General features: G+C 39.7%; 1 protein-coding gene across 12 annotated transcripts in view; it reads right to left on the bottom strand.

Moving 5' to 3' along the window:
* rims2a (regulating synaptic membrane exocytosis 2a) overlaps positions 1-12,319 on the bottom strand; it is an 830,253-nt gene that overhangs the window by 231,557 nt on the left and 586,377 nt on the right. For 8 of the 12 annotated variants that reach the window (XM_052023914.1, XM_052023904.1, XM_052023906.1 and 5 more), the window contains one exon: positions 1,585-1,764. The exons of the other annotated variants lie outside the window; for them this stretch is intronic. In XM_052023914.1, the coding sequence (XP_051879874.1) occupies positions 1,585-1,764 (180 nt within the window). The remainder of the gene's footprint in view (positions 1-1,584; positions 1,765-12,319) is intronic. 12 annotated transcript variants of the gene reach the window in all.

Genomic DNA, 12,319 nt, shown 5'->3' with positions numbered 1-12,319 from the left:
GTTCTTCCAGCATTTCTGGTTTTGTTTTCCACTTTAAATGATGTTGTCTGATGTACAGCAGACATATCTGTAATTACAAACAAAAATTGCCTGGCAAAGGTGTGATCTATAACCTGCAATTTTCAATTGTGGTAAAACAAGGAACAAATCCAAGTGTCTCCAAAGAGATGCAAACTACAAGGCCCCCATTGGGACATTGATGTTTTGGTACCACCTCTGCCAGACTAATTTTTCTTTGCTTTACAATCATCATTGACAAAGATTGTAGCATCTCTATAGTATGTATTGCAGTGGAAGAAGCCGCTTAGGTTTGGAGTTTGGGGCCACACACAGCATGGCACCACTGTATTGCATGGGGACTGTGCTGACACACAGGAGGGTGCAATGTTCCTCCCCGCTTCCATCTCAACATCATCTTTTCCCTCACCTCCATGGCAGCCTTTTGTGCTGCTCTGCTGTGGCTGCCATGGAGAATCTTATTTCGATTCACTTCCTGGATGACACAGCAAACATTAGCTTTGCAGACATCTACTGTCTACAAACATGAAGGTAAAGTTTACGTACATGATTCAGGATAAAAATCACCCAAACGAGATTTTAACTTTTTTTTTACTCCCTCAATCAGATGCTAGTGTTACAGAGTGCACCCATTTATAACACCAAAAATGGTGACTTCCAATAAAGGTTTAGCTTATTAAATACCTAATGTGATCTGAAACTTCTGTTTGTAACTCATTAAAAATCAAAGCAAGGTGGTAGCTTTTTTTATATTACCAAGTACAATAAACCCATTGCATACAGGCAAAAATGAGCATATTCAACAAAGGGAAATTAATAATTCCAAAAAGAATGTTTGAGAAAAAGCAGGAATAGTCCAAAACTCTCTGCACAGGAAGGGTTAATTTAACAAAATATTAACAAAAGGGCTTTACATCTTTCTGTAAAGTTATTATATTTTTTATTGATTAGTAAAACAGACATGATGACAGCAAACCTGTAAATGAGTCATTGGGTTGTATTATCTTAGATTATTTAGAAGGCATTCCCATTCTAAGTATAAAAAAGTGCTAGTAGCAGTAGTTACATTGTAAGGGTCTTTTCTCTTATCAGGTAGGAAATATGCATGCCCTATTTTCTTAATGATTGTTATACATTCCAAACATTATGATTGCTAGATGCAAGTAATAACATGATCAACATATAGAAAAGCATTGCTACAATAATATTATTTGTTCTGCAGGTGACAAGTGGATTAAAGATTGCATTCAATTCCTTTTAATGATCTTTGAGCTGAAAGAGAAAACCAAGATAATCACCAAATGCTTAATGCAGCAGACTTTCCAGGCTTCTTAACATAACAGATGCTGCTAAAGAATGTCAATAAACAAAATACATGATGCCCACACCATTATATCCATGTAAGGATATAAGTGCTGTGTTTATTGCTACAGGGAGGAGAGGACTGAGGGCTTCTAGTGACTACTCTATGATGAAGGGGGACATCACTCAGCTACAGGAAAAATAAAGGGTGAGTTCGCATGGGGGTAAGGTGATTAGTCCAGCAGTTTGATGTATCTCTTTCACCTCGTTAGTGCAGGTGAGGGAGGGGCAGATCTTCCCGATGTTAATGATGGCATCGATCTCATGACGTTTGATTCGGCACGTTCAGAGGATCTGGAGCGGGAGTTCATCCGCTCGAGCACAGGCCGTTGCTCTGAAGATCTGGATCTTTGATATTCCTGTCTATCGGATGGCTCACGATTCCTGTAATGTCAGTCAAAAAGCCACTCAGTTGAACTTTAACCTTTCAAAAGCAATGTTTATGATACGATTGTGAACTTCTGGCTTTATTCAAAGTCAGAATTATTTAACAGGTGGTTGTCTATGTACATACTTGAGATAGAGATTAGAACTACTATTATGGCGGATGGGTCACTAATACTTAGTGAATGTAACCATCAAGTCTCTGGAGCTTCAGATGCTATTCTGAAAGATACACCCTTCAATCAATGAAAATGCTGAATTTCTGATAAATGTTTTTAAGTTTCCCATAGTTAATACAGATTATATTTTGGGAACATAGTTTTGCCAGAAGATAACACCTGTGATGGAAAGAAAATGAGTCAAGTTGATCAATCTCTTTTTACAAAATACACAAGAGCTCCAAATGCTAATGTAGATTTAATAGAAAACACTATTATATAGTTGAGGCACAGTAAATAAAATATTTGAAGTAATCATGAGTATTAATGTAACATTCAATAATGAGAGCTTTATACTATTTGACTCGCAAAATAACCTTCAGAGTTTAGATTCCATACCTGTACATGCATTTTCTCAATACCAAATTGTCCAAATTAATTGCTACTACATCATGCTCTCATACTTTCCCTTTGCACATTACTTCAAGATATCAGCCAAAAAATAGTGTTTTGCAAATAAATTTAAATATGTATAGGTATTTTAGTAGTTTAGCAATTCATCTGCTCCCATCTGCCATAGTGCATTTAGGATTTTAATGATTCATTGAACAATTTAAAACTAGACTTCAGCTACTAGGAATTTACATTTCAAGGACTAAAATAGATGATGCAATATTAACAAATGCTTCTCCAGCTAGATTCCCAGCTGGAGCTGGTTTTTGTTTCTTTTGTTAAAGATATCAAAAGCAAAGTGATAACATATATGGCACCCAAAATGAACAGCCTGAGGAAGCAATTTCAATAATGTAATTATATCACTTTTCAGACAGTTCCATTCAATTTTGGGCTAACTCAAAATGGAGCGTGGCTGTGGGGCAATGCAAGGAAGCTCCCGTGTCTCTGTGAGTAGAAGTTTTCAAGTGGAAGAACTGAGTTCTCAGAACACTTGGCTATATTGCTCTCACCTTTGTAGAAATGTTCAGACTTCAGGTGGTTCCATCAGAGCTGCCAAATTATTTTTCCCTCCACATAAAAATTACAAAGAAACAATAGAACTTTGTATGTGGCTTATGAGGGTCAAATATCAGCAGTGTTAGTTACAATGTGCTTAATGAGTAGATGTGTTGTTCAATCCATGACCTCTCGTTTTCACCAGTAGAAAATTGCTGTGCTCATAAAGGTCTGCTGCTGCTGCTACCATTTTCAGCCACAGCAATGTCAAGCTATTTTTAAGTGATCCTTCAGCAGTCACAGTAACTCCTGCATAACTCCAAATCAGTTACATATTAAAATTAAAATTTATTAATATAGAGTCCTTTTGTCTTCAAACTCACCTAGAAAACTTTAAGTCCTCATGAGAATCATTTAAGCATTTTATAGTGGATTTGCAATAAAATAAACTTATAAAATAATCAATAATTCACAACTCAAAAATGCACACGTCATTGTTCACTTGGCAGTTTCCAGCTCCAAGAAGCAACAGAGGTTGTAATTAATCAAAATATTCCAGAGAGGAGGGTGGTAGAGAGTTTGAGATAAGTGATCATACCTGAAAAAAATGAATGGTACCACTCAGAGAAGAGCGAATGTGGCTCATTGTATCCATATAGACTTTTTAAAAAGAGTCAAGCTCCGATTTCTCTAATCATTTCCCATAGCCTTGAGTTTCTTTCTTCTTCTTTAGTGCTGCTCTGGGGGGTTTAAACTAGATTTACAGGAGGGGAACCGGAGTGTTAGAGCAGATAGTGAGGTGGAGGAGGAAAATAGTCACGCGAGGACTGCAGGTAAAGACAGAAATCAAAGGTTTGTACGTGATAGAAATGTTGTCAGGTGCATCTATTTCAATGCAAGTATTGTAGGTAAGGCAGATGAGTTTAGGGCGTGGATTGGCACGTGGGATTACGACACTATTGCTATTAGTGAGCCTTGGTTGCAGGAGGGGCAGGACTGGCAGCTTAATGTTCCGGGGTTCCGTTGTTTCAGACATGATGGGGGGAGGGATGAAAGGGGGAGGAGTAGCATTACTAGTCAGGGAAAATATCACAGCTGTGTGTAGACAGGACAGCCCAGAGGGCTCCTCTACAGAGGCCATATGGGTGGAGCTGAGGAACAGGAAAGGTGTGGCCACACTAAAAGGGTTGTATTATAGACTGCCCAATAGAGAGAATTGGAGGAACAAATCTGTAGTGAGATAGCAGACTGATGTAAGAAACAGTTGTAATAGTAGGGGATTTTAACTTTCCACATATTGACTGGGACTCCCACACTGTGAAAGGGCTGGATGGCTTGGAATTTGTCAAATGTGTTCAGGAAAGTTTTCTAAATCAATATACAGAGGTACCAACGAGAGAGAATGCAATACTTGATCTCCTATTAGGGAACCAGACAGGTCAGGTGACAGAAACATGTGTAAGGTGAGCATTTTGGGTCCAGTGACCATAATGTCATTAGTTTCAAGTTAATTATGGATAAAGACAGGTCTGGTCCCCAAGTTGAGGTTCTATATTGGAGAAAGGCCAATTTTGTGGAAATGAGAAAGGATCTAGGAAGAGTGGATTGGGATAAGTTGTTTTCTGACAAGGATGTGTTCAGTAAGTGGAAGGCCTTCAAAGGCAAAATTTTGAGAGTGCAGAGTTTACATGTTCCTGCCAGGATTAAAGGCAAAGTTAACAAGCATAGGGAACCTTGGTTTTCAAGAGATATTGGTGCTCTTGTTAAGAAAAAGAGAGAGGTGTATAGCAGGTATAGGCAACTAGGAACAAATGAGGTACTTGAAGAGTATAGAAAATGTAAGAAAATACTAAAGAAGGAAATCTGGAAGGCAAAAAGACATGATGTCGCTTTGGCAGATAATGTGAAGCTAAACCCAAAGGGTTTCCACAAGTATGTGAAGAGTAAAAGGATAGTAAGGGACAAAATTGGTCCCCTAGAAGATCAGAGTGGTCGTCTATGTGTAGAGCCTCAGGAGATGGGGGAGATCTTAAACAGTTTTTTTGCATCAGTATTTACTCAGGAAACGTGCATAGTGGATATGGAAGGAAGGAAAACAAGCAATAGTGTCATGGAACATATAGAGATTAGAGGAGGTGCTTGCTGCTTTACAGCGAATAAGGGTAGATAAATCCCTTGGGCCTGACAAGCTATTTCCTTGGACCTTGAGAAAGACTAGTGTAGAAATTGCAGGGGCCCTGGCAGATATATTTAAAATATCCTTAGCCATGGGTGCGGTGCCAGAGGACTGGAGGGTAACTCATGTTGTTCCGTTGATTAAAAAAGGCTCTAAAAGTAAACCAGGTAATTACAGGCCGGTGAGCCTGACATCAGTAGTAGGTAAATTATTGGAAGGTGTTCTGAGAGATCGGATATACAAGTATTTGGACAGCCAAGGGCTGGTTAAGGATAGTCACCATGGCTTTGTGCGTGGTAGATCGTGTTTAACGAATCTTGTAGAGTTTTTTGAGGAGGTTACCAAGAAAGTAGATGAAGGAAAGGTTGTGGATGTTGTCTACATGGACTTTAGTAAGGCCTTTGACAAGGTCCCACATGGGAGGTTAGTTCAGAAGGTTCAGTCACTAGGTATCCATGGAAAGGTTGTAAACTGGATTCGAAATTGGCTGTGTGGGAGAAGACAGAGAGTGGTAGTGGATGATTGCTTATCAGACTGGAGGCCCCAGGGATCTATGCTGGGGCCATTGTTGTTTGTTGTCTATATCAATGATCTTGATGATAATGTGGTAAATTGGATCAGCAAGTTTCCTGATGACACTAAGATTGGAGGCATAGTGGACAGCGAGGAAGGCTTTCAAAGCTTGCAGAGGGATCTGAACCAACTGGAAAAATGGGCCAGAAAATGGTAGATGGAAATTAATGTAGACAAGTGTGAGGTGTTGCATTTTGGAAGAATAAAGCAAGGTAGGACATACACAGTAAACGGTAGGGCACTGAGGAGTGCAGAGGAACAAAGGGATCTGGGAGATCAGATACATAATTCCCTGAAAGTGGCGTCACAGGTAGACAGGGTTGTAAAAAAAGGCTTTTGGCATTCTGGCATTCATAAATCAAAGTATTGAGTATAGGAGTTGGGATGTTATGGTGAGGTTGTATGAGACATTGGTGAGGCCAAATTTGGAGTATTGTGCGCAGTTCTGGTCACCTAACTATAGGAAGGATATCAGTAAGATTGAAAGAGTACAGAGGAGATTTACTAGAAATGTTGCCAGGTCTTCAGGAGTTCAGTTACAGGGAAAGACTGAACAGGTTAGGACTTTATTCCTTGGAGCGCAGAAGAATGAAGGGAGATTTGATAGAGGTTTATAAAATTATGAGGGGCATAGACAGAGTTAATGTGAGTAGGCTCTTTCCACCTAGATTAGGAGAGATAAGTATGAGAGGATATAGCTTTAGGGTGAAAGAGGAAAGGTTTAGGGGGAACATTAGGGGGAACTTCTTCACTCAGAGAGTGGTGGGAGTGTGGAACGGGCTGCCATCTGACGTAGTAAATACGGGCTCACTCTTAAGTTTTAAGAATAAATTGGATAGATACGTGGACAGAAGAGGTCTGGAGGGTAATGGACTGGGTGCAGGTAAGTGGGACTAGTGGAATAATGTTTCAGCACAGACTATAAGGGTCGAATGGCCTGTTTTCTGTGCTGCAGTGTTCTATGGTTCTTTGGTTCCAGTATCTATTCAATTCTTGCATAGACAAATAGTCAATCAGGTCATGCTCAGAAATTCTAGTGCACCCAAATGAATGGTTGTTACCTTGGGATGCTGCAGATTTCAATAGGGTCTAAAGCCCAAGGAATCAGATAAAACTGAAAGGACATTGTGCATTTCAGTGGTTGAAACTGTGCCACCTCAGGCATGTTTCAGTGAGGAGCGATGGCTGTCAACCACCAGCTGTGGATGAGGACCTCGGATTGGATGTGACTGGGAGGGGTGGGGAGATCTGAAAGAAAAAAGGGGACAGTGATCTGATAATTGGTCAGGGGGCTGTAGTGGGGGATGAGTGAAACAAGGAAGTGGAGTTAAGCCCTCAGGGAGCAACTGGGAGAACAGTTGGTGGAGGGTGCATCATGGACTCAAAGATATCATACGATAATGGTTTGGTCTTTGGTGTAGGGGCTACCAGAAGACTATCAGAGTTTTGGATCATTGTGTGGTGAGGGAGTAGGTTGTTAAGGATCAGATGTTCAGGGCTTGGGCCTTGGGAAATCAGCAGGAGAAAAGTAGGGGTGGGAGAGCTTGGTACAATGTGGTGGAGTAGCTGAAAGATCAAAGGAAATATGGGACTTACTTACATGCTCCCAATCTAGTGCTAGTGTATTAAAACATAATTATCCTGGGAATGCCCAACAATGGTCACTGCTAGATGAAAAGACATCAAGATGCTGGAGGAACTCAGCAGGCCAGGCAGCATCTATGGAGAAAAACAGGTGGTCAACGTTTCGGATCAGTACCCTTCTTCAGGACTGAAGATAGGAAACGGGGAAGCCCAATATATAGGGGGGAAAACAGAGCAATGATAGGTGGACAAAAGAGGGGAGGCGGGTGGGCACAAGGTGGTGATAGGTAGATGCAGGTAAGAGATAGTGATAGGCAGATGCAAGGGAAGAGGGGAGAGTAGAGCCACCAAGCCATGGGTTAAAGGTATGGAGGCAGGCGCCCCATGGGAGAAGGGGAGGAGAGGATAAAAAGGGCGAGGAGAAAAAAAGAGATAGGCTGGGGAAGGGAAGAGAAGAGAAGAAAAACCATTGCCAGTCACTTCAATTCCCCCTTCACTCCATCACAGATACGTCAGTCCTCAGCCTCCTCCACTGCCAGGAGAAGTCCAAACACAAACTGGAGGAACAGCAGCTCATTTTCCGTCTTGGGATTTTACAGCCTAATGGAATGAACATCGAATTCTCCCACTTGAAGTAAATGCAAACCCATCCCCCCACCTTCCCTCTTCTTTTCTTCCCTTCCCTAGCCTCTCTTTTTTTCTCCTCACCTATTTTTTCCTCTCCTCCCCTCCCCCCATGGGGCGCATGCCTCCATACTTTTGACCCATCCCCTGGTGGATCTGCTCTCCCTTCCTCCCTCACACCTGCCTATTACTATCTCTTACCTGCATCTACCTATTACCAACTTGTGCCCATTCCGCCTCCCCACTTTTGTCCACCTATCACTGCTCTTTTCACCACCGCCCAACTATATATTGGGCTTCGCCTTTGCCTATCTCCAGTCCTGAAGAAGGGTCCTGACCCAAAAAGTTGACCATCTGTTTCTCTCCACGAATGCTGCAGGGCCTGCTGAGTTCCTTCAGCATCTTGTTGTTTTTTTCATCTAGATTCCAGCATCTGCAGTCCTTTGTTTCTCTAATGATCACTGCTAGAACTAGTTAGTTCAAATTCCCCTCCAAGAGAAGCCATACATGGGAATTGATATCATTTCATATGCAACTGGTGCAGAAATCATGCTAAGCAGCATCTGATTGAATTTTCTGAGTAATGCAAAGCATCCCAAATCTGCATTTGAGCAGACTTGGTGATTGCTTTGTGAAACACCTGTGTTTGGTCCACTGTGGTGGACCACATGGGCTTCCTGTTGCCTGCCACTAATTTCCCATCCCACTCCAACTTATCAGTCTGTGGCTTCCTGTATTGTCACAGTGAGGCCCAACGCAAGCTTTAGGAGCAGCACCTCATCTTCCATCTGGGCACATTTCAGCTTTCTGTACTCAATATTGAATTCTACAATTTCAGGAAACTTGATTTGTCGGTCGATATCAGTCATCCATCTGTATTATCAGCTCAGTTTGTTTTTATTTTCCCCATTCTTTTTTTCTTTCAAGGAGTGGAATGACCTGCCTGGCACATCTTTCTGCTCTGCATTTTGCAACTCCCACATTCTTTTGTCTATATTCTCACTCTCTAATTGTTTCCATTCACTCATTAGCCAGATAGCCTTGTTTACAGCTTATGGTCACCCTGGTTTTGTCCTATCAGATTCATCCCCCTCCCCCACCTTCCCTGCAGCTCCACAAGCTTCTTTCGTAACTTTTTCAGTGTTAACGGTCTTCAACTTGAAACGTTGATTCTGTATCTCATGCCACAGATGCAGCATGAACTGCTGAATAATTCCAACATTTTCTGTTTTTGTTTTAGATTTCCATCATCTGCAGTTTTTTTTTACATTCACGTCCCAAGTAAAATCAGTTTTCAATGTTGAAAATATGTATTGCACAATTAAATTTCAGATGTTTAACACTGAGTTCTTCTCTGAAACCCAAGTCCTAGCTGATACCAAGAGAATTCTTTACAGTATTGTTCTATATCTGCATCAGAATGACTAATCAGATAGCCATTTGATTTTACTAATTTTACCTAAAAATCTATAAGTATTCTGTACATATTTGCATTATAAGTGTAAGGGTTAACAAACTGTTTAAAAAAAGCTTTATTTCAAGGGGTTTGAGAAGACCCAAGGGGCTTCAGAGTGTGCAACTGTGTTTAAGTGCCAAACTGTAACATGATGTCACTAATTAAATAATTGTATAATCAATAAAAGTCTTCTATTAATATTTAATACTACAATATATCACATATAATGCTAAAATTATGATTAATATCTCATTCTCAATTTCTGTCATTAATGATCTAGAGACCAGACTAAGATTAAGGAGGAATGGCAATCCACCTTCATAGCTCTTGCATGCCTTTTCCTCTTTTCTTTCTGCTTTTTATTGTTCTCCTACTCATGGGCAGTCCCCTCACTAACAATCTATCCTTGTTCTTCGGATACTGAAGAAACGCAACCCGGATAGGTAGTAGGAGAGTAGCAAGACGGCAATAATGGAAAAAATATATTGTGATTCACTCTCAAAGTTACAGCCATCAGCTCTGATCCTAACATTTGAGTAATTGAAAGGAGAGCATATGATAAAATCTGCATGCGGTGACACACTAGCTATGAGGGCCTAAATCCAACACAGGGAAAAAGGGAGCACAAGAACAAGCTCACAAGGCGGCAAAGTCAAATGTCGGTTTTGCTTAAATGAGGACAACAAAATAACTATTCCATTTTATTTTGCAGCTTTAGCATGGTAATCTCATGGTTTTTCACAGGAGCACCATCAAACCAAATATAATTCATACTAAGCCACATTAGGTGATGACCAAAATTTAGTCAAAGTGGTAGCTTTTATGATGTTTTAAAGAAGGAGAAATGTAGTAGAGAAATGGAGGGTTTTAGGAAAGGAATTCCAATGCAAAATATTTAATTGAATATACAGCTGCCAATGGTGGAGTGATTACATTTTGGGGCACAAAGAGAGCGGAATGGAGGGGCACAGATACCTTGGAAGGTTTCAAGGTTGGAGTATATTGCAGAGATAGGAAGAGGCAAAGCGATGGAGGAATAATCAGAATTTTAAATTTGAAGCAGATAGTAAGTAGGAGCCATTGCAAATACAGGAAAACCAGGAACTTTGATCAGGTAGCCTATGAAGGCGGCAGATGGGTATGTGCAATGAATTGGTTTGTACATTGGGAGGACTGCCAGAAAGCATGTGTGAAAAGTAATCAACAATAAGAATCAAGACTGATATCTCAACTTTCATTGCAGCTCCACAGAACCACTCAACATCCTGGTGCTCCAATGGAGCTCAAATTGGTGTTGAATTTCATTTGTGGATTTGTAAATATTTCAGTATTTATCATGCAGATGTAGAAAAAAAAGTTATTTTTGGATATATAATAGGATGGGGAACGCTCATGATGGGTATGCCCAGATTTTGTTTCCTAACATGCAATTGTGGTGACCTTTTCTTAGGATGGAGATGAGGGGAAACTGCTTTTCCCAGAGAGTACTGAATCTGTGGAATCCTCTGCCCTGGGGAAACAGTAGAGGCTACTTCATTAAATATATTTAAGACACAGGTAGATAGATTTTTGCATAGTAGGGGAAGTAAGGGTTATGGGAAAAGGCAGATAGGTAGATCTGAGTCCACGGCCAGATCAGCCATGACCTTATTGAATGGCGGAGCAGGCTTGACGAGCCAGATAGCCTACTCCTATTCCTATTTCTTACGTTCTTATGTAAGGAAGAACAATAAAATGCCATAGTTTCAAATGATATACAGCATCCAAACAATTTGTATAATAATATGCAAAAAATTGAAATAGCCAAGCAGAAAGGAAAAATAAAGACCTAGGAATAATTTTTGCCATATTATCAGAAACCTTTACATATTAACATCAGATTTCCCCGCCTGCTAATGCCTTGTATATGTTAGCTTATTTGAAGTAAGTTGATTGATCCCTTTGTTAAATGACTGCAAAAGAAACCTTATCTTGGTTGATCTTTTTTTACAAAAATATAACCAAAAATTATAAGTCTGATTAAAATTATTCATGAACAAGACAAAACACTTCATAGAAACTGAAGCTCAAGAAAGAAACTTAATAACATAAAACAGTTAGTCAAAGCCCAAATGCCACTTATTGTATTTATGGAAACATCATTCATTGCTGAGAGCAGTTTACTATGTTGGGATCTTTTACCATATTAAAGGTTCTACATAATTGCAAGATGTTATTGTTTATGTTGGTGTTAAATACCAATATAGATAATGCAACTCAGCTAGATCTATGAATCACATTTTATTCAGATGATTCAGGGCATAGGAGAGGACTTTGAAGGCTTAAATCTTTGAAGAAATGGAACATGTAAAACATATTGTTGTCAGTTTAATCTTAAAAATGTATTCAATATGATTGAAGATGGTGATTTCCAGATCAACAAAAATAATAGACATATAATAACTCCTGCTTCTAGAGCTACACAGCTCCATCTCAACTGTTCCAAAATCCAGGTGTCTATACCTATCGTGTCTAAAAGAACAGCAGAGGTATGGATTAGAATATCTAAAGAAGGATTTTGTTTCATCAATTCATTTCCACACGTATCCACTGAACATCTTCAAAATTAGTTATCACAAACATATGGGTACCTGCAGAATGTGACTGTTAGTTTTAATGCAAATCTTGATCTTGTGCTGCCCCATTCAGCAAAATGAATGTATATTTGCTGAAATCATTCCCTAAGTGGCTGTTTTGGGAAAAGAGTTTGGTTTAAAAGTGAATTTCAAAGCTTCCTTCACTGCAACTGTACTTTGGAATGAAGCATTCTTAAATACATGGAAGTCACAGAAATGTTCTGCAAAGAATGGTTAGCCCATTATCTTTTCAGCATTTGCCACATATATTTACAATTCTTGTTGAGAAATTTCCCTGGTTGATCATTTCCAAACTTCTGTTAAAAACGTTTGTGATCTTTGAAATCTGCATACCTACATTTTGATTAAAAATTGTGTAAATTGACAAAAAGCTGTGCCAAACTTCTCTGACAATTGT

The sequence above is a fragment of the Pristis pectinata genome, chromosome 9 (genome assembly GCF_009764475.1).
Source record: "Pristis pectinata isolate sPriPec2 chromosome 9, sPriPec2.1.pri, whole genome shotgun sequence".
In the NCBI taxonomy this organism is placed as follows: Eukaryota; Metazoa; Chordata; class Chondrichthyes; order Rhinopristiformes; family Pristidae; genus Pristis; species Pristis pectinata.
Note: the sequence above shows the minus strand (reverse complement) of the source record. Positions and strands in the feature narration are given on the sequence as shown.